Source organism: Panthera pardus, unplaced genomic scaffold (assembly GCF_024362965.1).
Source record: "Panthera pardus isolate Hobbes unplaced genomic scaffold, ASM2436296v1 HiC_scaffold_13, whole genome shotgun sequence".
In the NCBI taxonomy this organism is placed as follows: Eukaryota; Metazoa; Chordata; class Mammalia; order Carnivora; family Felidae; genus Panthera; species Panthera pardus.
In genome coordinates, this window is record NW_026526688.1 from 44,818,475 (window position 1) to 44,845,201 (window position 26,727).

A 26,727-nucleotide genomic window follows, 5' to 3' on the forward strand; every position below is an offset into this window, starting at 1 on the left:
AAGAGAGAAGATACTTTGACTTACAATATTTTAGAGAAGGACCCTCAAGTAGGTGCGGTGCTAGTGGGGATCATTTTGCTGGCCCTGGGAGGGTTCCCTTTTCCTCTGACAAGGTAAGGCGGTGGTGGTGATGTCTTCATGACCTTTCTGCTAGCGAAGCTGCAGGACCTTCCGGGGAAATTGGTGCGGCGTTCCAGGCAATCAGTGCCGACGGAGTGTTGCGCTGAGTGCCTGCGGTGGTCACGGCAGGAGTGGGCACATGGTGGCAGAGAAGTCCGGGTGTTGGCACTCCAGATAAGGTTACAAGAAAACTCAGACATCCATCTCATTTCTCTCCCCTCCCTCCAATTCCCCTCCTGGCGCCCAGCATAGAGACTGTTGGCCGCTGCCCCTTTAAGGGCCTCCACTCCTCCCCACCCCAAGCAGTGGCACCGGGGCGGGTAGTGGGGAGGGGGGGAGGTTGAGCGTTCTCGCCCCGGTCAACTAGGGAAAATGGCCCAGGCCCGGGAAATCGCTCCCACGCCCCGCTGTCCCCGCCCCCGAGCCGGGTGAGCTGGGAGACCCCTTCTCTCTTTCCCTCCCGCCCCACGCACGCCGCGGGAATGGCTCCGTGGCCTCACGGGAACGGCTCTCTGGCTTCGTGGCCGGATGCCCCCACCCTGACGCCCAATACTGCCAACACGAGTGGGCTGCCGGGGGTGCCGTGGGCGGTGGCATTGGCCGGGGCGCTGTTGGCGCTGGCCGTGCTGGCCACCGTGGGAGGCAACCTGCTGGTCATCGTGGCCATCGCTCGGACGCCGAGACTCCAGACCATGACCAACGTGTTCGTGACCTCGCTGGCCACAGCAGACCTGGTGGTGGGACTCCTGGTAGTGCCGCCGGGGGCCACCCTGGCGCTGACCGGCCACTGGCCCCTGGGCGCCACTGGTTGCGAGCTGTGGACCTCAGTGGACGTGCTGTGTGTGACGGCCAGCATTGAAACCCTGTGCGCCCTGGCCGTGGACCGCTACCTGGCAGTGACGAACCCGCTGCGCTACGGCGCCCTGGTCACCAAACGGCGCGCCCGGGCAGCCGTGGTACTGGTGTGGGTCGTGTCAGCGGCGGTGTCGTTTGCGCCTATCATGAGCAAATGGTGGCGCGTGGGAGCCGACGCCGAGGCGCAGCGCTGCCACTCCAATCCGCACTGCTGCGCTTTCGCCTCCAACATACCCTACGCGCTGCTCTCCTCCTCCGTCTCCTTCTACCTTCCGCTCTTTGTGATGCTCTTCGTCTACGCGCGCGTTTTCGTCGTGGCTACGCGCCAGCTGCGCCTGCTGCGCGGAGAGCTGGGCCGCTTCCCACCAGGGGAGTCTCCGCCGGCCGCGTCTCGCTCTCTGTCCCCCGCCCCGGCGGGGCCGTGCGCTTCTCCCGCAGGGGTGCCCTCCTACGGTCGGCGGCCCGCGCGCCTTCTGCCTCTCCGGGAACACCGAGCCCTGCGCACCTTGGGTCTCATCATGGGGACCTTCTCTCTCTGCTGGTTGCCCTTCTTTGTGGCCAACGTGGTGCGCGCCCTCGGGGGCCCCTCTCTGGTTCCCAGTCCGGCTTTCCTGGCCCTTAACTGGCTAGGCTATGCCAACTCCGCCTTTAACCCGCTCATCTACTGCCGCAGCCCCGACTTTCGCAGCGCCTTTCGCCGCCTGCTGTGCCGCTGCCGGCGGGAGGAGCGCCACGCAGCAGCCTCCCGGGCTGGAGAAACCTCGGATGCCCCTGCGGCGCTGACCAGGCCCGCAGAGTCGGGTAGGTAACCGAAGCGAAGGGGTTGGCGGCTCAGGATCTGGAAGCATTCGGTGTCTCATGTGGCCATTTCTCAGAGTTTGGGGTTCGGGAGGAGAAGGTGGGGTTGGGGAGGTCTCTGCAGCGAAAGAAGGGGGACAAGGAGGACGGAACCAAAAGGAAACCCAGGAGACTTTTTTCTCCAGCATCCCACCCACCTGCCCCAGGGTTGAAGCAAAGAAAGGCGGAGGATTGTTCTTCACCCCAGGACCCAGTGCGGGAAGTGTGGCCAGGAAGTGCGGCTTTACCGTGGGCCTGCCTGGTCAGCTCTAGATTTTCTAGCCCAGTTCTTTGGCCTCGCATATTTCTTGCCTGCACTTGGGCTGGCTTTGACTTGCGGAGAAGAATAGAGCACCCCCCCCCCCCCGCCCCCACCCCGGCCCTTAGCCTCAGCTGTGGTTTCTTTGAAAGGTTTGATGGCTGTGGAGGTGAGACTCTACTTCGGCTATGAAGGGTAAACAGGAGTAGGGGAACCTGTGAGCCCCAGTTCTTCTCCCTGGCAGGAACAGGGCTGGAGATGGGGGTGGGTATTTTGTGGCTGGGTGGAGCCCGGATGCTTTTGTGTGATTACATACATATTCTTCCCAGGGTCCCTGACTTTCACCCCTGCTCTTTAGTGCTTCTGTTCCCACCCTGTGCCCCTCACCCCAAGATATATTATCTCCATTTTTCAGGGCTTCCTGGGGGAATTTCTTAGGTCCTGAACGACAAGAAACAACTCTGTTCATCCAGAACTTTTGGAAAGCCTCTGGCCTCTGTTTAGAATGAGCCCTGTGGAGTTTCCCAGCTGGAAATCTCTGACCTCCAGAAACTGGTGACTTGGCCTTGGGGTGGGGAGGGGGGCCGACTGGGGAGGGAAAATCTTTAGCAGGTGGGTTTTCACTATCCTCTCTGCCTCTCTCTTTCTGAGAGAACTTTTCTAAGCCCTGAACTTCACCACTACCTCAGCAGCTGAAGTATCCAGCAGCCTGGAGCAGCCGGACTAGCTTTGGTGGGACACCTGTCACCTTGCTCACTTCTGTGCTGTGTGCTTAGGGCAGAGACAGCACTCCTCCTTCCATCCCTCCTGCTGCCTAGACCTGATGGACCACTCAGTGCTCCCCACGCTCGCTGCTTGCTCTGTGGCCTAAGCTGGGAGCAGGAAGCTAGCAAAGGTGCAGCTTTGGGGTTTTGTCCCTGACACATCGCTACGGATCTCTAAGCACCGGCCTCCCCCACTTTGGACACAGGACAGCTCTGATCTACCTCACAGCAGTGCCGGAAGGACTTCTTCAGGGTTTTTTTTTGGAGGGGGGTGGGGGGGGGGTGATGGCTCCGGGATTCATAGGAGGCCGAACCATTAGAACAGATCCCTTCTTTTCCTTTTAGCATCAAATGAATAAATATTACTGAATGCGATTCCTCCATTGCCTTCTTTTCTCCATCCCGCACCACCCCCATAATCCACTTACACCCTTCTTAGAGCTGGCTTTTGACAGATGCAGTAAATTAGGACTAGTCCTTGCCCCTTTCTTCCTAATCCTCATGAAACAAAAAATGAGAAGTCTGTTTGGGTAAAGGGGAGTGAGTTTAAGCCTTTGACACTCCTGTATCTCCACCTTTCCAAAATTCATGGAACCCAGTTGCAAGTGGGTAGCAAAGCCATGCTACCCAAAGACTTGAGTGTAGTGCTCATAGGAGGACAGAGTTTGCTGTGCTCAGGATCAGGGTCTATGGGCATATGTCAGCTCCCATGCTATAAGCCAGCAGTGAATTCCTAAGATCCCATTGCCTGCGGGAACCAGTTTTGTCTAGTGTTGTACGTGTATGTGTGTCTGGAGGCCCAGAGTGTTGTCTGTGTTGGGCAAATGTCTTTGGTTACAAATGTATTCTGATGCTTCCTTTCCATAACCTCCACCTTTCCTGGGCTGCAGAAATCAATGTTATCCTCTTGAAGTAAAACTGGAGTCCCAAGTTTGAGCCGGTTGATAAAGTTTTTTCCTTATTTCAATTCTTATGAACCTTATCAGCAGTTTCCTATGGAAAGGAAATTTCTGTGGCAACCACTGAATCATTTTGCGAGTTCTTACTTAAACTCCATAAGCAGAGACGATTGCCCAGGCTGAGGTACAGGATGACCAGGAAATCATCAAATATTTAATGTGCTGTGCGACAGCGGTGTGCGGTGCACAAGGTGGGTTTGGGGGCTCCGGAGTTATGAAATTTTGATCTGTCCTGAGGATAAGCCCAGTGGATTTCCACATATGGGTGTTCCCTGTGAATTTGACCTGGGCTATGCGGCTCCCTTTTCCCCAGGAGCCCATGTTTTATTTCTCAGGATGTTTGCATACCAAAGATGACTTTCTCCTTTTGAATCCAGAGCAGTGTGAGATCTCTGGGGTCCGAGGTGTGTGGGAGGTTTCTTGGCAAGGACTCAACTTTTGAATGCTTAGTGGAGAAAGAAGTCTTGCTTTGGCCTGGGATAAGTAAGAGGGCCTCCTCTCTCCATCTCTGGATATTTTTGCAACATCACTGAGGAAAGTTGTCCAGTCATTCCTGGGCAGGGAAGAAGGATGATTTTTGGGAGGGGGGCAGAGAGTGGGGCTCTGGCTTGGAGAAATGTCCTTGAACGTTATCCAAGAGCTCATACTGCGTGAGTCTTGCTCGACACACACCCATGTGCCAGCTGTCAGGCTCCTTTAGAGTGTTTAGACTTGCACTGGGCTGTGGACTCCATCTGCAAATTGTCACCAGTGCATCTGACAGATGGAGAGTCAGCCATTCTGGTCGTCTCTCCGGCAACTTGTGGCCAGGTGTCAGGCTGGGGGAGATTTACATCTTGGATGCTGAGCAGGCTGCTTTTGCTAACGGGGCCTGAGCAAACAACCATCCTCTGAAGCTAGAGAGGTGAAGACTTACAGACCGATGAGACCGAGCGAGCCTGTGGACCCCTGGCCTTCCTAGAACCTGTTAGCAGGAGCTGGGCATGCACAGAGATGGCAGCGCGAAGGGGGCAGAACTTGGCAGAGACCGGATGAGGAGTGACTGGCTAGTCCAGAGGTGACTTGACCTTCTGCTTCAGGTGGAGCCGCGAAGGAGCAGGCAGAATCAGGGTAAGGAGGAGGTGGAGAGCAGGCTTTCCTGGGAGGCTCCCCGTGGTAGATTCTTCTGGGGAACAATGGTCAGCGCAGGCTGTGGTTGTCACGGGCAGTCACGGGGCTATCAATCCCCACCAGCTCCATTCCTCAAGCTCTTACAAACTGGGAGCAGCCTTGCTCCTTTCATTCTGGGGGCATAGGTGAAGGCCATGGAAATCATGCTCCTTTGTGTTTTGATCCTAAAACCCAATCATCTGGGCTCCCTCTCATGCTTCCTGGCTGCGTGCATATATTTGTGTTTGCATGTCTCTCCAGAGGAGCGGGAACCTGCAATGGGGAGCACAGCTAATGCCCTCCCCGACGCTGTGCAAAAAAGCCCTGGATGTGGTCCACTACGGGACAATGGGTTGAGGCAACTCAGTTAAATTAGCAGGAACTCCAGGAGGCCATCTAATCTTTCCTAGCTCGTCCTATTATGATACGAAGGAAAAGCAAAACGCTTTCCTCCGTTTCCTCATCTATAAAGTAAATGGAGACAGGTTTACTTTCTCTCCTCTCTAGGGCTAGCTCTCCTAAAGCTCTGTGCTGGCTGAGGTCGAGCATCGCAGCTTCAGACTTTCCTCCACCCAAGGCGTAAACGGTGCTGGGCGCCACCTGATGGCGATGGCAGGTCCAACAGGTGTGGGCTTCGCAGGGTGGGTCCGTTGGGACCTGCGGCAGGAAGGCAGTGTTCAGAAGGCCACAGACTATCAGGGGTGGAAGAGACCTTGCGAATGATTTAGTCCAACCCTTTGATAAAGCGGGTGAAGAAACTGACTTCTAGAGAGGTGAACTGTGAGTAGCCAAGATCACTTTAGTCAGAGAAAGGCAACACTGGTAGTGTAATGAGCACCAAACTTGGAGCTGGAGAAGCAAGAAAGGGAGGAGGAAGGAAATGGTCATTTATTGAGTGAGCATCAGTCAATAAGCCAACGCTGTAAGAGGCGATCTGCAAATGGTAGGTGAAGTGATACCAAACAAACAGTAGAGCCTCATAGAAACCAAATATCTTCTTTTCTTCTTCTTTTTTTAAAGTTATTTATTTATTTTGAAGTGTGTGTGTGGAGGGGGTGTGGGGACTGAGAGAGAGGGAGAGAATCCCAAGCAGACTCCGCACTGTCAGCACAGAGCCTGGCATGGGGCTCGAACTCACGGACCATGAGATCATGACCTGCACTGAAATCAAGAGTTGGATGCCTAACCGACTGAGTCACCCAGGTGCCCCGAAATCAGATAGGTTCTAACCCAGCCTACGAGACTCTAAATTTCATTTTCCTCCCTTCCACACACACTGATAATCAGTTATGTGACACCGAGCAGGTTACTTGTATCTCTGACGTTTTGTTTGCCTGTGAGTCGAATGGAATTCTATTATTGTTCTACTCAGCCCACGCAGACTGGTTTTGAAGACCATCTAAGAGGTGACATATAAAGCAGGAAACCGAAGGAAAACCTTTGGAAACCGAAGGACTCCTCCAGTGTAAGTGGAGTCATTGGAGTAGGCAGCGAGGACTAGTCCCAGGCCTCTGGGGTTTTGATTTGCGGATGGTCCTGCCTCCGTAGACAGCCTAGATCTTGGACTTGTCTTTGGCCAGGGTGGCCACGTCCCACCTCATCTTTCTTCTGCAGGTTCATCCGTGCCTCGGATTGATGCCCCTGGTTTCATATCCATGTCACATGCACATCTCCCCCTCTGGCTCCTTTTTCACACTTAGACTCTCATCTGGCCTGTGTCTGATGTTTCGGTCCTAGTTTGGCTCACCCTTCCATTTCCCACACAGCATTTGTAATGAGCTAATTTTTTTCTTTAATTTTAGAAAGAGAGGAGGGAGGAGAGGGGCAGATGGAGAGAGAGAGAGAGAGAGAGAGAGAGAGAGAGAGAGAGAGAGAGAGAGGATCCTGAGCAGGCTCACACTCAGCACGGAGCCCAATGAGGGGCTTGATGCCACGACCCTGAGATCACGACCTGAGCCAAAATCAAGGGCTGGATGTTCAACTGATGGAGTCACCCAGGCACCCCAGTGATGAGCTAAATTTTAAGGAGGGACAGAAGTTTAGAACACAGAGCACTTCTGGATGTCAGGGCTTTATGGTACATTATAGCAAAGGTTCATTAGAACAAGGCCACGAGAAACCAGAAAGGGAGACAGTCAATTAGTTTGCTAGGGCTGGCATAACAAATTACTTTCCTCATAGTTCTGGAGGCTAGAAGGAAAAAATCAAGTATTGGCAGGATCATGCTCTCTCTGAAAGCTCTAGGAGAGGAATCCTTGGCTGCCTCTTACACGTTCTCCTGGTTGCTGGCAATCTTTGGCATCATAAGGCTTGTAGCTGTGTGATTACAACTCTGGGGGCGCCTGGGTGGCTCAGTTGGTTAAGCGTCCGACTTCAGCTCAGGTCACAATCTCATGGTTCATGAGTTCGAGCTCCATGTCAGGCTCTGCATTGACAGCTTGGAGCCTGGAGCTTGCTTCCGATTCTGTGTCTCCCTCTCTCTGCCCTTCCCCCGCTCGTGCTCTGTCTCTCTCTCTCTTTCAAAAATAAATATTAAAAAAAACCCCAAAACCTCTGCTTGTTTTCACATGGCCTCTGCCTGTGTGTCTATGTCCACATTTATAACAACACCAGTCATTGCATTAGGGCCCAACTTAATTCAGTATGAGCTCATTTTAACTTGATTACATCTGCAAAGACCCTATTTCTAAATAGGGTCACACTCACAGGTTCTGGGGGATAGGACTTCAGCGATTCTTTAAGGGGGACACAGTTCAACCCACAACAGAGGGTATGGGAAGGAGGAATACTATACTCCTAGCTTTTTTGTACTCATCTTATTCCTGCTGTTTTTTTTTTTCATTTTTTAAAGTATATTTATTTATTTTTTAGACAGAAAGAACACACAGGGGAGGGGCAGAGAGAAAAGAAGAGAAAGAATCCCAAGGAGGCTCCACACCGTCAGCACAGAGCCCGATGTGGGACCATAGCCGAAGTCAGACACTTAACTTACTGAGCCACCCAGGCACCCCATTCTTACTGTTTTTTTAGTTTGTTTACTTTGAGAGACAGAGAGAGAAAAAGAGAGAGTGAGGGAGGGGCAGAGAGAGAGAGAGAGAGAGAGAGAGAGAGAAGCCCAAGCAGGTTCTGCACTGTCAGCACAGATAAGCCCTGAGATCATGACCTGAGCTGAAATCAAGAGTCGGACGCTTAACTGACTGAGCTACCCAGGAGCCCCATTATCCCTGCTGTTTTAAACCCACATTTTCAAGGTTCTTCTTCATGCTGTTATCAGTTTGAAGGGTGGTAGGCGTTTGATCTACTTATGGATTTCCATTTTGGGGACTTTCCTCCCTTCTCCACTGGCCCCAGATTTGGGAGGCCACTGAACAAGTCAGACCTTGTGTTGTCTCCTGTGGACAGAAGTTGCTCTCCCCTCTCCGGTTTCCTTTATTCCTTAGGTTTTAGGAAGAAACTGGAGTCTTAGCTTAAGTGGTAGAACCCTTAGCTGGGTACCGGGTCTTGCTGAAGATACCCTGGAGCCTCGCTTGCAGCTAGTAGCTAGGTCTGACTATGTGACGGTTTAGGTGTACAGCTTCCAGGTCTGCCATTAAAGGAAAAGGACACATCCTTCACATCCAACTTCTACCTTTTCCACTGGCTGGAATGCAGGTGTGACGGTAGGAACTAAAGCAGCCACCTTAGGTCATGAGATGGCAACTATGTGTTGCAAATGGCAGAAGAACGTGGGTGTTCAATAATGTGGAGTCACCATTTCCACCATGGACTGCCTATGTTTAAGACCCTTAAGTGAAGGAGAAATAAACTCCGATCTTGTTTAAGCCACAGTTATTTTAGCCTCCCCACATTTTTTTTTTAACATTTATTTTTGAGACAGAGAGAGACAGAGCGTGAACAGGGGAGGGGCAGAGAGGGAGACTCAGAATCTGAAACAGGCTCCAGGCTCTGAGCAGTCAGCACAGAGCCCGACGCGGGGCTCGAACTCATGGACCACGAGATCATGACCTGAGCCGAAGTCGGACGCTTAACCAACCAAGCCACCCAGGCGCCCCTAGCCTCCCCACATTTTAAACAGTAGCTGAATCAAACAAATTCATCAATGAAGGGATAACAAAAGAGGGTAGAAATGAATGGGCATCTGCTGACATTCCGTGATGAATGTAGCTTGGGTTGTAGAGCTGCCCTGCTTTGCTACCTCTTAGGGCACCTCTGATCTCTGGGAACTGGCATCTCTATCGAGTCTGAGTTCGTGTTGCACCTGAGACCATCATGTCCATTTTTTGACGTTGATTCGCATGGGGACAATGATCAGTGAGTGTATTAGTTTTCCAAGTCTGCTGCAACAATTTGACCTTGATGACCTCGATGGCTTAAAACAACAGAAATTTATTCTCTCATAATTCTGGAGGTCAGAAGTCTGAAAGTAAGGTGTCAATAGGACTGGCTCCTTCTGGTGGTTCTGAGGAGGAATCCATCCCATGCCTCTTTCCCAGCTTCTGGTGGCCCTGGCAATTTTCAGCATTCCTTGGTTTGTAGACAAAAATCACTCCGATCTCTACCTCTGTTCTCACTTTCTCCCTGTGTCTGTAAGGGTCTCTTTTCTGTCTCCTATAGGAACACATGCCATTGGATTTGGAGCCTATCCTAATCCAGGATGATCTCATGTTAAGATCCTTACCTTAATTATATCTGTAAAGACGCTTAATCCAAATAAGGTCATATTCAGAGATTCCAAGTTGACATATATTTGGGGACTACTATTCAGCCCACTACAGTGAGAGACACATAAATCTTTTAACTCAGAGTTCCGGTCTCAAAGATTATAATCCACCCATTTACCCTTCAGGAAAGGGCTGTTCTCTCCAGAAGCTCTTGGACTCTGTGGTAGGCACAATTCTGAGAAACCCCAAGGACCCATGTCCTTGTATTATTCCCTCCCCTTGAATGTGGGTGGGACCTGTAATTTGCTTCTTTTTAAAAAAAAATTTAAAAGTGTTTATTTCTGAGACAGAGAGAGACAGCATGAGCAGGGAAGGGCAGAGAGAGGGGAAGACACAGAATTGGAAGCAGGTTCCAAGCTCTGAGTTGTCATCACAGAGCCTGGCGTGGGGCTCAAACTCATGAACCACAAGATCATGACGTGAGCTGAAGTTGGACGCTTAACCAATCGAGTCACACAGGCACCCCTGTAATTTGCTTCTAATGAATAGAATATGGCAATGGTGATGGGATATCACTCCTGTGATTATGTTATATTATGTAGCAGAGGTGAAAGAATTTCAAAGATGAGATTAAGATCTCTACTCAATTGATTTACGTTAATAAAAAGGTAGATTATCCTGGGTGGGCCTGACCTAACCAGGTGAGAGACCTTTAAAAGAAAGGGGTCAGAGCTGGAAGAAGTCAGAAAGATATTCTTGCTGGCCTCAAGGATGCTAGCCACTATGAGTTCCACAACTGCGAGGAAGTGGATCCTGCCAACAATCATGTGAGTTGGAAGAGGACCCTGAGCCCCAGATGAGACTGTAGCCCTGGCTGACATTGTCACTGCAGCCCGGTGAGACCCTGAGCAGAATACCCAGCTCCCTCATGGCCAGACTCCTGACACATGGAAATTGTGAGTTAATAAATGTGTGTTGTTCTAAGCTGTGATGTTTGTAGTCATTTGCTACATAACAACAGAAAACAAATGTAGATTCACTGCACAATTCTGCCCAAGGCTGCTCTTTTTAACTGTACTTCTCTGGTGGTGGTTTTCTGTTTTTGTTATTTTTGTTTGTTTGTTTTGTTTTGTTTTTAAGTTTATGTTTCTTAAGCTGTCTCTACACCCAACATGGGGCTCAAACTCACAGCCCTGAGATCAAGAGTCGTATGTTCCACTGACAGCCACCCAGGTGCCCCTCTCTGGTGGTGTTTTTAAAGGTTTCCCATCAGAAACCAAAGACAATGGACCACAAGCTCAGGAAGATCCCTGAGATCCATGATCTGCCATGGTTTACTATTCTTCCAAAGGACCATCGGAGACTCTTGCTTGGGTGTCCGAGGAATAGGGTCTTTCAGTCTTTGTTTTTCACGAAGACCTGAGAGAATGACCAGTCAGTCTCTGATTCCTTGGCCCCCACACACTTTTTAAGAAAATTAGGAGCTAAAGGTCCAAAAGCCATTTAAGTACAGGTTTTATTTCTGAGATGCTAGTGAGGAGACCCCTTTATACCACGAACACACAGCAAACACAGTTCCCAAAATCTCTTTAACAAAACACAAGATGAACTATTGTTGCTTCCGCTGTTAGTATTCCCAGAAGGGACAAGGGATGGGTCACTTCTTCCCAGGGAAGAGAGAAATGGGGACAGGAGAGCTTTGCATCAGCTCAGAGCCACCCACAGTGTCTCTGGTTTCTCTCTAGTCACTGGATCATGTGAGTGAGCCCTTTCTCCCAGGCTTCCCCCTGGGCCCAAGTCTAAGCCTACTGATGTTGGAACATTCTCCCAGGACCACAGGGAGAGAGACTGGGGAACTAAGGGAAGCATAGGCAGCTGCTGTTCCAATGGAGAAATTCCTACCATTTTTGGGGAAGGAGAAACATATGGGGCTGATGGCGAACTTTACTGCTCCAGCAACCTCAAGTTCCAGAGCCTAGCTGAGTGATGGCTTCCTCCCATTTTCTGAGGGTAGAACTGGTCTTAAGAGCAAACTGTTTTTATCCCTACCCACGTCCCCTTGGTCTGGTTGGTAGGTACCTTGGTAGGGTTGCTGGCGAGCTGTGATTGACCTGGGTGGTCTGGTATTGGACTTCTGACTTCACGGAATGAAAAAAAATTTAAACTTTGCCTTTGCTGTCCTTTAACATTTCTTGCAAGTTGTAATGAAAAATGTGTTTCTTTAAAAAACAATAAGGAGGCAGAGGGGTGCCTGGGTGGCTCAGTCGGTTAAGAGTCTGACCTTGACTCAGGTCATGATCTCACCATTCATGAGTTCAAGCCCCACGTAGGGCTCTGAGCTGACAGCTCAGAGCCTGGAGCCTGCATCAGATTCTGTGTCTCCCTTTCTCTCTGCCCCCACCCCACTCATGCTCTGTCTCTGTCTCTGTCTCAAAAATAAATAAACATTAAAAAAAATTAAAAAGCAGTAAGGAGGTAGAGAAGTTGTACCAAAATAAGTGGAAATTATTAGTGACACATAAGATATTGTTTATGTTAAGCAAGTGTTTTTCAGAACTGCCCCTGCTCACCAACATCTCCCTCTTGCTTGGTTTGGTGCCTGGTATTTTTGTGTAGGACATCTGACAAGTCTACCCATTAGCGAATGCCATAGCTGAGGCCCTCATCACTTCTTAACCAAATTAACTAAAATAGTCTCCACTTGGCCTGCTGAGTTCTGGATACCCTCCAATTCATCCTCCACAAGCCCCAAGAGAGATTTTTATAAAATATAAATCTGACAATGTCATTCCGTTCTTAAAATCATTCAATGGCTTTCATTTTTTTATTTTTTATTTTTTAATATGAAATTTATTGTCAAATTGGTTTCCATACAACACCCAGTGCTCATCCCAACAGGTGCCCTCCTCAATGCCCATCACTCACTTTCTCCTCTCTCCCACCCCCCATCAACCCTCAGTTTATTCTCAGTTTTTAAGAGTCTCTTATGGTTTGCCTCCCTCCCTCTCTAACTTTTTTCCCCTTCCCCTCCCCCATGGTCTTCTGTTAAGTTTCTCAAGATCCACATAAGAGTGAAAACATATGGTATCTGTCTTTCTCTGTATGACTTATCTCTCTTAGCATAACAGTCTCCAGTTCCATCCCATTCAATGGCTTTTAAAAAGTGTTTCTTTATTTATTTTGAGAGAGAGAGAGCTTGCACACGCAAGTGGGAAAGGGGAAGGGAGAGAGGGGGAGAGAGAGAATCCCAAGCAGTCTCCACACTGTCAGTGCAGAGCCTGACATGGGGCTCGATCTCAAACTGTGAGACCATGACCTGAGCCCAAATCAAGAGTTGGACGCTCAACTGACTGAGCTACCTGGGTGCCCCCATTCAATGACTTTCTGAAGCATTTGGGGGTAAGTTTCAGAACCCTCAACAGAGAGATGTGGCATTAGATGGATAGTGCCTATCTTCGTAATCTGATTTCTCACCACTCTCCTCCCCCATACACTTTTATTCCAACCACACTTACATTTACTAAAGAACTCATGTTCTTCTTTGTCTTTGTATCTTCACACAGACTGTACACTCTGTCATCCATTTAAACACAGATTGTTCACTGTGTTCATCAACTCGTGCATCTCAGCCATGAATTTTTATTGAGTGAACAGGTTTTAGGTATGTTACAAAATAAAACTCACACAATTTGCCAAGGGCTTGAATGTAGGGTATAAGAGAAAAAGAGAAGTCAGGGATGAGACCAAGATTTTTGGCTTGACCACCTGGCACAATGACTTGCCATGTACCACAGTGGGGGGCGAGGGAGGTGCGATATGAAGCTATGTGTAAGTTTTTGGACACAGTAAATTTGAAAAGTCTATTAATTATTGGAATATCAATAGGCATTTGGATTTCCAACTCTGTAGGTTAGGAGAAAAGTAACTAGATATATAAATTTGACAGCTAGGTATTTAAGCTCACAGGAGTGGATAAGCTTACCTGCATGGTGACTGTAGACAGAGAAGAGAAGAATTCAGAGTGCATCAAATCAACACAGGGGACACTTTAAACTTACCTGATGTCATATGTCAGTTACATCTTGGTAAAGCTGGAAAAAAAATAAAAACAACTCCAGGCATTAAAAAAAAAAAAAAAAAAGGAACTCGGAGGACCGAGCCCTGGAGTATTCTAACATATAGAGGTCAGAAATAGAAGGAACCAGGGGTGCCTGTGTGATTCAGTCGGTTAAGCGGCCAAATTTGGCTCAGGTCATGATCTCTCGGTCCATGAGTTCGAGCCCCGCGTTGGGCTCTGTGCTGACAGCTCAGAGCCTGGAGCCTGTTTCAGATTCTGTGTCTCCCTCTCTCTGACCCTCCCCGTTCATGCTCTGTCTCTCTCTGTCTCAAAAAATAAATAAACGTTAAAAAAAAATTTAAAAAAAGAAACAGACTTAAAAAAAAAAAGAAATTGAAGGAACCAGCAACGCCAACTGAGAAGCTGCAGCAGGAGGGTTAAAGGAGAGGCAAAAGCAAGTGGCATTCTGTTTCCCAGAATTCATATTAGATTCTGGGGGTAGAGTTGTCCAAAGAGGAAAAATTTGCCAAGATATGAGAGGCAGAAGTGAAGTAGCACCCATTAATACCTGAAGAGCTTCAGAGTGAGCTGCAGAAAGCAGAGGTGCTGGTGGGTCCTGGTTTGCCTTCAGACTCTCCTCCATGCCATGTCCAGCTCTGCTTCCAGCCTGTTGACTCTGACAACTGTTGGCTGCAGACTCAGAGATGTAGGGAGATGCACAGAAGCCGTATGTTCCCCTAGACCTCTCCACGCATTTTCCCTTCTTAGTCCCAATTCTATAGCTGGAGGTGCCTGGCTTCTGGATTTCCCTCTACACTCTGATTTGCCCACCTGCAGGTGCGTCAGACAGCCTGATTACTGATTTTTCTTTAATTCTCCAACTCCCTTCCATGGCCCTTTCTTTCCCTGGGTCCTCTTCCAATTGTGTGAGCTCTAATTCCTACAATACCCACACCACTCACCGTAGTTCTGCTTTAGATGAGCTCTGACACATGGGGTAACAGCTGGAGAAGGAAGGGGAGTTCAACGGAGTGCTGTCTGATTTTTAAGGTGGGAGTTTTGATGCCTGTTTGTATGTTCAAGAGAATGTTCTAGTGGAGGGGTCTGGTTATAGAGGAGAGGAAGGACAGCTGCAGGAAAGTGTAGCCAGGACCTGGGGCACAAAGGCGAAGGGTGGACCAGGATGGGGCACAGAAGAGGTGGGCCCTAGCACTGCACTAAAAGATGGAGTAGGTGGGTACTTAGGCAAATAGATTGGCAGCTGTAATGGGAGTATGTGAAACTCTCTTTCCAGAGCTTTTCTGTCTCTGTGAAATAAGTTGAGACTCTGTGAAATAGTTGAGACTACTGGGAGGAAGTGTGGAGTATTGGAGTTGAGAGGGAAAAAGGTGATATAATTGTGAAAATTTGTCATTTTTTGCTGCCCAGACTGTGTACTTCTTGGCAAACTCTCCATTTTCTAAGTCTCCAAGGAAGGCAGAGCTGGCCTCCCACATTTGAAGCCATAAAGACCAGGCTAACTGCTCCACCCCCTTAGCTAGGGGGGAGGGGGGTGGGGGGAGGAGGGAGAGGGGAGGCTGAGGAACACGTGAATGGGGTCAGCCAATCAGGTATGGACTTCCTGGTCCATGGCCCTTCAGGGCCTCCAGGTTGGGAAGGAAGTATCCCAAGTGTCCTGACCCACTCAGAATCTGTGGCAACAAAGTCCCATATCTGGGACCTGTAGTGGCAGCCAGCCTTCCCGAGGCCAAGCAGAGGACTATGAGGGTGGGGCAAATCACAGCATCATCTGCTGTTCAGCAGTAGAATCCCCCACCTGCTTCCTTTTGTGGTTTGACGGTGGCCATGCTCCTGCTTCCAAATCACCAACTTCCCTATCAATTCTGTCAGCTACCATATGTTTCCAGTAAATCCCTCTGAGACTTAAATCAGCTAGAGTCCATTTCTGTTGCTTGCAACCACAAATCTAAACTGATACAAGAATCAGAGACTTGAGTCATCTAACAAATGTTCTTTCTTCCAACTTCTCTTCACAAGCAGTTGACATCATTTTGGGGGGTTTCCTATATGACAGGGCAGTAGTTTCTGAAAGCTTCAGGATCATTTCCATCTAGAAAAGTGAAAGGACAGCCACACACAGTGATCACTGGTCCAGACCTCATACCATGTTTATGTGGACATAGACATTAGGTGCAAACATTTTTTTGATCCACATTTCTAGCAATGGAATTGGCTCTTTGGATCAGCTAATAAGGGTGCGCTTCTCTTCGAACCTTCCTTTAAGAATTGTTTTTTTAAATCAATCTTTCTTTCTTTCTTTCTTTCTTTCATCTTTCTTTCTTTCTTTCTTTCTTTCTTTTATATGTATATATTTTTTTTTTGAGAGAGAGAATTACATGGGGGGCAGAGAGAGGGAGAGAGAGAGAAAGAGAGAGAAGCGGGGCTCACCCAGGGCTGGTGTTTTACCTGAAGTGGGGTGTGTATTTACCTGAAGCAAAACTGTAAAGTTTCGGGGCACCTGGGTGGCTCAGTTGGTTGGGCGTCCGACTTCGGCTCAGGTCATGATCTCACAGTCTGTGGGTTTGAGCCCCGCATCGGGCTCTGTGCTGACAGCTTAGAGCCTGGAGCCTGCTTTGGATTCTGTGTCTCCCTCTCTCTGACCCTCCCCTGTTCATACTCTGTCTCTCTCTCTCAAAAATAAATAAACACTTAAAAAATATTTAAAAAAACTGTAAAGTTTCAGGTTACCAAAGATTTTGAAAGCTATCTTAACAATTACCCATGAAAACTTTGAGACAGAATTAACCATCATTTTAAGTCATGTTTTTGCTAACAAATTGCAATAGAGATAACAGAAGCTTATTTGACTTTTAATAAACCTTAGTAGAATAAAACTTTCATATTTAATGCTGATAGACAGGTCTATCTCAAACCAGCAAACTTAAAGTAGCTTAAACATCAAATATGTTCCACCTGTGTCCACGTAAGACAATTTGTTCCCCATTGTCAATTTTTACCTGGAACACTAGTGGGGAAAGCTAAAGTGGGTGGTCCAAGTGGGTGCTCTTTGTTCCTTGACACTGAGGGTGGGAGGAGGAGCCAATGGTGCTGCAGGCACTGAGGATGGTATAGAATCAGTTAGGCAGGCCGCACTCTAGGTGGTGCAGAAACAGGAGGAGGCAGAAGAGGCAAGATGCTGCCAGCAGGTAGGGAAAGGGTTCCTGGTTCTACATGTGGTCGGTGTGGACAGAGGAACAGGCACCATGTTTGTTTTCCTCCAAAGTGGAAATATGCAGCCCATGTCAGGCCAGAGAAGACAGGGAATTTCCCTGAAACAAAGGGAGTTTCAGCCACTGCTCTGCTTGAGAATATTCCTTAAAGTCCAGGGATACTAACCACAGTTGGCTCCAATTAGAGCCATTACCTGGGATATGAATAGGGAGAAGCCCCCCTCTATTAGGAAGAGGAACAGAGAGAGAGAGTCAGCATCCCCTTCATCAGGGATGGCCTCTGCTTCCTCCAGGGATTGAGTTCTATCAGGTGGAGGCCTGTTTAGACATCCAATATGTCAGGAGGGAGTTTACTAGTTAAACATATTCAGGCAAACACATTCTGCAAGAGGCCCTTAAGTCTAGGTCCTGATTTAGAGCCATGAAGGGCTGGACCTAGATAGGGTATCTCTGTTCATTTGCCTTGTTTCCTGCAGGAGAGATCTAACTGCTGGATCCAATGAAGACCATGCAGTGTTAAAGAAGATCAGTACTTTCCCAAGTTTTGCAATTCCAATGCTTTCCAGTGGATTAAAGAGGCATCCCAAGGGAGAGCCCCTGGGGACTAAAGAGAATCTCCCATGCTCCTCCTAGAAAGAGAAGGTCCATTACCAGAAAAATTCCCTCCGACTTGCCGGTGGTGTCCCGCACACGGGATAGGTCAGAGGTTCCTGAGGTGTCAAATCAACCCAAGGTGTCCCTGGAACAAAATCACTGTGATCACCAACTGGCCACTAAGGGCCCCTGTAGAAGAGAGGCTGGCTTTCCCCTCACTTCCCCATTGCATTCTAGAGTTGGGGGGAGGCAGAATCAAGGAGAAGTTTCCAAAGGGATTTTCATATGCTAAAGAAGACTCACAGGATACTGGAGGCCTAGCTATTGTCAAGCTAAGGTTGTTTTTCCCTCTAGCAAAGGATTAGCATTAACATTAGACTACAAATGGGTGCTGGCATATGAATGGCATATTGCTGTGCTGAGAAGGCCATGAAGAACCCGCTGGTATTTTTTTTTTTTAAATTTTAATGCTTATTTTTGAGACAGAGACAGAGACAGGGTGCGAGCGGGGGAGGTGAAGAGAGGGGGAGACAGAGAATCCAAAGCAAGCTCCAGGCTCTGAGCTGTCAGCACAGAGCCTGATGCAGGGCTTGAAACCACAGACCTCGAGATCATGACCTGAGCCAAAGTTGGATGCTTAATCAACTGAGCCACCCAGGTACCCCAGAATCCACCATTTTTAACCCACAGAAAACACTGGAAAAGTTTTACAAAATTACCCAATTCTGTAGTTGAGGACAAGGATGGAAAACAGTAGTTAGAAATCCATCATGATCTAAGTGACATTTCAACACATGTAGTCCTTACAGCTGGCTTCTTAGGAAATAGTCCCCAGCTGGGTTTTAATTCAGTTGGGTACTGGTTTCAGCTGGCTCCCAGTGGCGTTCCCATGGTCAGAAGCAGCTAGACCAGAGATGTGGAGAGGATCACGTTAGACCAAACAGGAGGAAAGCTCACACGGGAGTCTTAAGATTGGCAGCCATGCTAGTCACTTAGGTGGCTGTCCCATGCCCAAGACAGACAACTTGTATAAGGACAGGAATAAAGACAGGGCATCAAGTTTCTGAATCTTATTACCAGTGTGGCCAGGGTACTAATTTCCAGCCAAAAGGCAGACTTTCTCCTCTCCATAGAGTAGCCACAGGCAAGAGGATTGCAGCCTGAGCAATCGACCTGAAAGTGTTCCAATAAGACCATACTTCTCAAAAACAACAACAACAAAAACAACCCTGAAATGAGAGTAAAAGAGGAAAAGAGAAAGGTACACTCACCAAATTTGTACGAAGGCTTAGAGTCCAGATGAAAAGACTCATAGTCTCACGTTGGGCACCAAATGATGAAGTTTTGAAGTGATGGGGGGGGTGGTTCATGGGGTCCATAGCCAATGGCCAAGAAAGAATTCTTGAAGATGTCTTTGGTGCAAAAGGTTGATTTTATTAAAGCATGGGGACAGGACTCATGGGCAGGAAGAGCTGCACTGGGGTCCTGACAGGTAACCCATTATATATCCTCAGGTTGGGAGGGGGTCAGGGATAGAGTAAGTCTCTAAGGAATTTTGGAAGCAAGGTCTCCAGGACATTGAGGGGCTAGTTGTTGCTAGAGAAACACATTTATCACTGCTTAATAAAATCTCAGTCATGAGACCCTTCAGATGTATATTGGCGGGCCATAAGCTTGGAGCATGATTGCCAGCATATATCTTGGGGGAGTTGAGATAAAGGAAGTAGACTTACAGGATCCTCGAGGTTGGATTAATGTTAAGCTAAGGTTCTCTTTTGCCCTTAGCAAAATGTCATCATCGAGGCAGCTGAGCTCCTAGAGGGAGGTCACTCTGCCAGTTCAAGGACTTGGCAATCAGCAGTAGGCAGTAAGGGAATTTAATTTTTCATTTACCTTAGTTTCCCACATTACCATGGCAAACACTTAAACCCCTTTCCTTTGTTCTTGGGTAGCCAGGAGTGTCTGAGGAATATCATACATATTCCACCTGGTGGTGGTGGGTATTGGGAGGGGCAGATGGTGGGTGCTACCTTGTGCTCAGCCTGCCTCATTCTCCTTCATCAGTATTACCATTTCAACTAGGGTATTAACTTCCAGCCAAAAGGCAGGCTTTCTCCTCCCCATAGAGTAGCCATGGGCTAAAGGATTGTAGCCTGAGCAATTGACATGAAAGTGTACCAATAAGACTATATTTCTCAAAAAGCCCCTGAGATGGAGTAAAGGAAAAGATAAAGTACTCACCAAGTATGCACCAAAGCTCAGAGTCCAGATGAAAAGACTCATAACCACACGTTGGGAATCATATGATGAGGTTGTGGGGTGATGGTGGGGTTCATGGGGTTCAGAGCCAACAGCCAAAAAAGAATCCTTGAAGACGTCTTTGGTGCAAAAAGGTGACTTTACTGAAGCACAGGGACAGGACCTGGAGACAGAAAGAGCTGCCCCAGGACCTTGAAGAGAGACTGGTTATATACCTGGGAGTTGGGGAGGTCAAGTCAAGGGGAAGTTTCCAAAGATTTTTCATATGCTAAAGAAGACTCAGGATACTGGAGGCCTAACTATTGTCAAGCTAAGATTGTTTTTCCCTGTAGCAAAGCATTTACATTAAGTGAGTAGGGAGTTCCTGGAGAAATGTTTTATTCTGCCTGCCTCAAATATTTGCCAATGGGTTGCAGGTTATACGGAAATTTAGTTTTATCTGCCATTTCCTTCTGCCTTTGTTCTCCACATCACTATGAAGAAGAGGGTGATGTTGAGGCTCCAATAAACTGAGTCTATAAGTTTCTGGAGATTAGGCTATTGATAAGATCGTCCTTTTCTTTTCTTAGGCATCCAGGAGTGCCTGAGGACTATCACATATATCCCACCTGGGGAGGGGGGGATGTGTGTGCTAGCTTGTGCTTTGCCTTCAGCTCGCCTTATGCTCCCTCATCAGTTCTGTACCTGTACTACATTTGCTTTTGCTCCCACACCCAGAGTCAGCTGGCGAACAAAGCTGAAGATGCATCTAGAAGAGCAGAGCCAAGGAAATCACAGAGAATGAAGCCAGAACCCTGATGGCACGTTGACACTCTGGACCGAACAGCAACTGAAAACAGAGGTATCCTGAGCTGATCAGTTTTAGAGCCAATAAATGATCTCTCTGCTTAAGCTATTTTGGGCTGGGCTTTTTTTTTTTTTTTTTATTACTTGCAACATAAACAGTTCTGATTGGCACACATGTTAAAATTCTCACAACTGAAATGTGAAGTGGGAATTCATGTAAATTACATGTAAATTTTGATATCAATTACCTTAAGACATAAACATCATAGAAAAGAAACCAGAAGGGGATGCACCAAAATGTTAATAGTGGTTATAAATTGACTGTAGGAAATCCGTGCTCTTCATTAAAGTTTTTTGGGGTTTTAAGGTTTTCTATCATAATAGGGATAATTTTCATAATCATTTGTCACAAGGCAGAATTTGAAGCAGGCTCCAGGCTCTGAGCTGTCAGCACAGAGCCGGATGTGGGGCTTGAACCCACAAACTGTGAGATCATGATCTGACCCGAAGTCGGATACTTAACTGACTGAGCCACCCATGCATCCCTTTAAAAAACTTTTTTTTTAATGTTTATTTTTGAGAGAGAGAGAGAGAGAGAGAGAGAGAGAGAGAGAGAGAATGCAAGCAGGGGAAGGGCAGAGAGAGAGGGAGACACAGAATCCGAAGCAGGCTCCAGGCTTGCAAAGTTATTTTTGAAAAATAAAAGAAGAGGGACGCGTGGGTGTCTCAGTTGGTTAAGTGTCTGACTCTTAGTTTCGGCTTGGGTCATAATCTCACCGTTCGAGCCCTCCCTCTCTCTCTGCCTCTCTCTTGCTTGCTCTCTCTCTCAAAATAAATAAACCAAAAAATGAAATAAGATAAGATAAAATAAATAAAAGAAGAAAGCAAAATGCAAGACTGATCCTACAGAGACTGGCTCTTTCTGCCCTTGATATCTGCCATCTACACTTGCTGCTTGGTCTACCGCTGAACCAGTTAACACATGTAGAAGTCTTGGCTCTAGAACTGAGAGAAAATAGGATTGGCTTACTGAGCTGCCTATGATACTGTTTCTTTTTTTTAAATTAAATTAAAATTTTAAAATGAAGTTTATGTATTGATTTTGAGAGAGAGTGAGAGCGCAAGTAAGCATGTGCTCGAGGGAGTTGTAGAGAGAGAATCCCAAGCAGGCTCTGCACTGTCAGCACCAAGCCTGATGGGGGGCTTGAAATCACAAACTGTGATCATGGCCTGAGCCAAGATCGAGAGTTGGATGCTTAACCAACTGAGCCACACAGGTACCCCGTATTATACTGTTTCTAAACACAGTAGTCTTATTTAAAATAACTATGGAAGAAAACAGTGCTCTCTTTCCATTCTTTTTAAAATCTGGGGCCCTTAGCAAAATGAAAGCAGAAACTTTTGAAATGTATCCCTCAACTTGCGTCATGGCTGGGTCTGAGGTTCTCACTTCTGCAGGAGAAGCTCTCCCCTGGCTCAGAGGCCTTGTTGCCTTGCCCTTTCTTCCAAGGGGCTGCCTTGTTATTTTGGATTGGGCAACTGGGGGAAGAGAAAGCAGTGAGGTAGAGAGAGGTGCCTAGGAATTCCAGGTCCTCCCACCGCCTGCTCTCTGCCCACTCTCTCAGGGGATCGTCCTCAACAGCCATGGCATATTCCCATAGCCTTCTGGAATCACCCCCTCAGAGACCAGGACTTGTAGGGTTCTGTTGCTCTGGTAACCAGCGATCTGGAGCCTCTGCATTGGACCTGCTGCAGTTCTGGAAAGAGGCAGCCCTGGTTGGGCCAGGCTTGGGGGAAGGCTTTGGGGCAGGAGCAGAGGACAGCACAGGCTTGGCCATACTTGTATCTCAGTGATGCCCACCCTTTCAGTGTTCTTGGATGTGCCCCTAGCCCAGAAGCTAGAGGGCAGCTTATTAAAGACCTACAAGCAAGACGATTGTCCTAACAAGATGTTCCTGGCCTATAAAGGTAGATGTCTCATGGTTTTGGAAAAAAGCAGAAAATGTCCTGTATCATTCTGTGCCCTCTGCCTTTCACTAGGGCTTCCAGGGATGGGGTAAGACCTATGTCCTCTACCCTGGCTCTATGCTTCAGGGTCTGCTTGGGCACTATACTTTTTCCCTGATCCTCTCCCCTTTTCTGTTCCTGAACTAAGAATGGCTCCCAAAATGGACTCTTGTGAAATGCAGCCAGCCCTTGCCACTGTGAAAGTCAGGGTTACCTTTGTTCAGCCTTGTATATATACGGCACGTGTGGTGTATCATTTTTGCCCTTTAAAATGGCATAGATTTAGGGGCACCTGGGTGGCTTAGTCAGTTAAGCCTCCGGCTCTTGATTTCAGCTCAGGTCATGATCTCACAGTTTGTGAGTTCGAGCCCTGACAGTGTGGAGCATGCTTGGGATTCCCTCTCTGCCCCTCCTTCTCTCTGTGTCTCTCAAAAAAACAACAACAACAACAAAAACAACAACAAAAAAACTTTAAAGAAAGTGACATAGGTTTAAAAAAAATGGCATAGGGTTCACTTGTCTTTAAAAAGACAAAAATTATACACATTCACTGACAGCATGTTGTTTTTATAAAGGGGAGGGAAGAAAAAAGTTGTCTTTTCCTAGGCAACTTTCCAAAACCCCAAGAAAGCCAAGACAGATGAATTGTTTGTGGGCTATCTGCAGAGCCCAGACCTGGAGGCCCCGAGGCAGGGCATCCAGAGCTCCCTCTGTGGTTTTCCCTCACAGTCTGTATGAGTAACAAAGGCCAGCCCTGGGTTTCTTCCGTGGTGCGCAAGACCCGACTGCAGATTGCACAGGATCCCTCTTTGAACTACGAGTACATGCCAGTGATGGGCATGAAATCATTCATCCAGGCCTCCTTGAAACTCCTCTTTGGAAGGCACAACCAAGTCATTGCGGAGAACAGGGTGAGATGAAGGGCCCTTTGTTTATTCACCCAGATACAGGGAGTGGGGCTCTGGGGTTGCACAGTCTTAAACCCGGAAGGGGCCTTGGAGGGCTCCCTGGCATTGACAGAGGACACCCCTGAGACTCAGAGTCCAGAGACTTAGTCTGTGAAGGGCAGAGCCAGGATCAGAACCTGAAGCCACTGCTCTTTGCACCAGCCCACACTGCTGATGTACAAGCTCTTTTGAGAAAGGAATAGTCAGGGGGTGCTTGGGTGGCTCAGTTGGCTAAACGTCTGACTCTTGATTTTGGCTCTGGTCATGATCTCACGGTTCATGGGATAGAGCCCCATGTGGAGCTCTGAGCTGACTGTGGAGCCTGCTTGGGATTCTCTCTCTCCCTATCTGTCTGCCCCTCCCCTGCACACTCACATGCTCCCTCTCTCTCTCAAAATAAATAAATAAACACTAAAAAAAAAGAAATAGTCTGGATTTGAGGCAGCACTAGTATCACTATTACTCTTTTTTAAAGAGTTCATTCTTTTGTTTAAAGTGTATTTATTTTGAGAGAGAGAGAGAGAATGAGGGGAGGAGTAGAGAGAGAGGGAGAGAGAGAATCCCAAGCAGGCTCCATGCTTTCAGCATGGAGTCCAACTCAGGGCTCAAACCCACAAACTGTAAGATCATGACCTGAATCAACATCAAGAGTCAGACACTAAACCGACTAAGCCACTCAGGCTCCCCTCAAGAGTTATTTCGGTTTATTTTCTGCTGGCAGGTAGGGGGTGTGCACACTGTTGGTGACAATGGTGCCTTCCAACTTGGGGCCCAATTCCTCAAAATTTGGCGTCAAGATTCTCAAGTAGTTTACATTATTTCTTCTAGAAAAGGTGAGTATTATGCAAAGTGAGGGTGACAGAAGATTCTTCTCCCCTGTTCCTGATTCCTGCCCCATTTGCAATCTTCACTGTTGTCCTTCTCACTCTCTGTCATGAACAAAATGGTGTGGATGAGCCAAGTATGTTTGTCCTTTTCCTGTTATTGTCCCACCTTCAGCCATTGACCTTGAGGCCCATTCTCTGGCATGTCTGCCGCCATTTTTTCTGTACCAACTGGAGGGGGGCTGTGTTCCCACAGAGCCACATGGACTCGTCTTCCAGGACATGGGCTTTAAAGTTTCCGAATACTCCTTCTGGGACCCCAAGAAGCTGCACATGGACCCCAACGTGCTTCTCAATGTGGTGGAGGTAGAGGGGCCCTGCTCAGAATCTTCCCCCACACCTGATTACAATTTTATTTTCCTTTCCTCCCCTCCACCCCTGTCATCATGAAAGACCTTTTCTAGGCTTGGATTTGCCTAGCCCTTTAGTAGGAACCAACATGGAGGATCCCTTCTCCTCCATGGGCCCTGGTACCACTCCCACTTGGTAGGGGAAATGCCTGATGAGACAATGTCTACCTGCAGCAGGCCCCACATGGCTGTATCTTTGTGATCGGGAACACTGGTGACTGCAAGTTGACACAAAGTCAGTGGGCAAGGTTGATGGCCAGCATGAAGGTGAGGCCAGTATCCACCTGACTTTCCTCCCTCCCACCATCCACCATCTCCTCCACCAATCTCGTCCTTTTCCTGTTCTCCTTTCTCCTACAGAGAAAGCAGATATTCCCATTTTTTGACATTCCCTATCAAGGCTTATCCACCGGGGACCTGGAAGAAGATACTAATTTCTTACAATACTTTGTGTCTCAAGGCTTTGAGTTCTTCTGCAGCCAGTCTCTGTCCAAGACTTTTGGCATCTATGGTACGGTATGGGGAGAAGGGCAAGAGAAGGCCTAGTGCTGAAATGGTGCCACAGCCATGGCACTAACAATGTATTTGACATCTCTACCCTCTGGAGAGAGCCAAGACCTCCAGGGAGAGCACCATGGAGGCAGATGGGAAGAACACCAAGCTACAAGTCAGGTTCTGTGATATTGTCTCCATTCAGCTACTAAAACTAGCCACTAAAACTGACTCCAGTGAAATCATTTTGCCCCTTTGGGCCTCTGTTTCCTCAGCTATAAGATGAAGGGGTAGGACTTAGTGATCCTTCAAGTGCCTCCCATCTTTGAGACACTTACTTATGGCTACTTTTTCTGGAAGAAGAGCCTCTGGCAACTTCCTGGGGCCTGGATAGCTGCTTGGCTAGGCTACAAGGAGGAGGGCCCTGTAGTCCAACCCTCTCTTCTACAAGGTTGGAGGTAGGGTCATAAAGGAAGGCTCTGGTAATGGAGGAGGAGACTGAGGGGCTATCTGTTTCAATGCTGCAGATGAAGGAGTGGGGATCCTGGTCGTGGTGGCACTCAACAACCAGCTCCTGCTATGTGTCCTCTCCCAGCTGATGACACTCACCCGGGCCCTGTGGCTAAACTCTCCCAGTAGGGGTGCTCGCATTATCACCTCCATCCTCTGTAACCCTGCTCTTCAGGGAGAATGGTAAGGGCAGAGGGTGGGGGCAGGAAGGGGGATGGCAGAGCCTCTAGACATACCTGTAGACCTGCCAATTCACAGGATTCTTCCTTGCCTCTTTGACTCCATTCATTCATCAACATTTGCTGAGTACCCACTGTGTACTAATTATAGGGGCCATGCCAAAAGTTGCCTTACCTTGGGGGAGGGGGTAAGAGGACTTTAATTCCTTGCTGTCTTTCCTTTCGCAGGAAGCACAGCCTGAAAGGACTTGTAGAGGACATCATGCTGACCAAGGAAAAGGTGAAGGAGAAGCTCCGGCTCCTGGGAACCCCTGGTTCCTGGGATCACATCACGGACCAGAGTGGGCCCCATAGCTACCTTGGACTCAACTGTAAGTATCTAAGAGGGGGTAGCTCACCCTTTCTGGCCTTGGGCTTATAATTGAGCATTAAACTTCACTGACCTGTCCCTAGCTTCACCTCAGAGTCTGATTCTTTCCTGAGGGAAGTAGAGCTGCTTTAAAGACCCTTCTGGATCCCCAGAAATGCTGACACTCCCTATTCTCTGTAATCCACCCTGGGCTAGAGGAGAGTTAGAGGTGGCCACCTTTGTATCTCAGACCCTGTGATTATCACCAGCTGAACAGGTGGAGTACCTGGTCAAGGAAAAGCATATCTACATCCCCAAGGATAGTCAGATCAACTTCACCTGCATCAATGCCTGCAATATAGATTACATCACTCAGAGCATCAATGAGGCTGTCCTTTCCATCAAGGGCTCACAGTAATGTCTTCAGACAGTCAATGTCTTCTGGTCAGAATAAAAAGCTTTAGTCTTTGCAAAAATTC

At 48.1% G+C, this 26,727-nt stretch overlaps 2 protein-coding genes across 4 annotated transcripts; both read left to right on the forward strand.

Moving 5' to 3' along the window:
- Positions 1-399: 399 nt before the first annotated feature.
- ADRB3 (adrenoceptor beta 3) lies at positions 400-23,366 on the forward strand. 3 transcript variants are annotated; one of them, XM_019440790.2, is made up of 3 exons: positions 400-1,776; positions 20,462-20,585; positions 23,267-23,366. In XM_019440790.2, exons 1-2 carry the CDS (start codon positions 603-605, stop codon positions 20,482-20,484), a joined length of 1,197 nt encoding a protein of 398 aa, XP_019296335.2. In that variant the 5' UTR covers positions 400-602; the 3' UTR covers positions 20,485-20,585; positions 23,267-23,366. The 3 variants fall into 3 exon arrangements, with proteins under 3 accessions (XP_019296335.2, XP_053757057.1, XP_053757056.1); XM_053901082.1 differs by lacking the exon at positions 23,267-23,366 and adding an exon at positions 2,487-2,626 and having other exon boundaries at positions 20,462-20,565; XM_053901081.1 differs by lacking the exons at positions 20,462-20,585; positions 23,267-23,366 and adding exons at positions 2,487-2,626; positions 2,725-3,211.
- GOT1L1 (glutamic-oxaloacetic transaminase 1 like 1) lies at positions 22,272-26,718 on the forward strand. Its single transcript, XM_019440788.2, has 9 exons — positions 22,272-22,498; positions 23,267-23,448; positions 24,206-24,317; positions 24,565-24,674; positions 24,893-24,985; positions 25,079-25,229; positions 25,738-25,903; positions 26,128-26,270; positions 26,518-26,718. Exons 1-9 carry the CDS (start codon positions 22,384-22,386, stop codon positions 26,664-26,666), a joined length of 1,221 nt encoding a protein of 406 aa, XP_019296333.2. The 5' UTR covers positions 22,272-22,383; the 3' UTR covers positions 26,667-26,718.
- Positions 26,719-26,727: the final 9 nt, after the last annotated feature.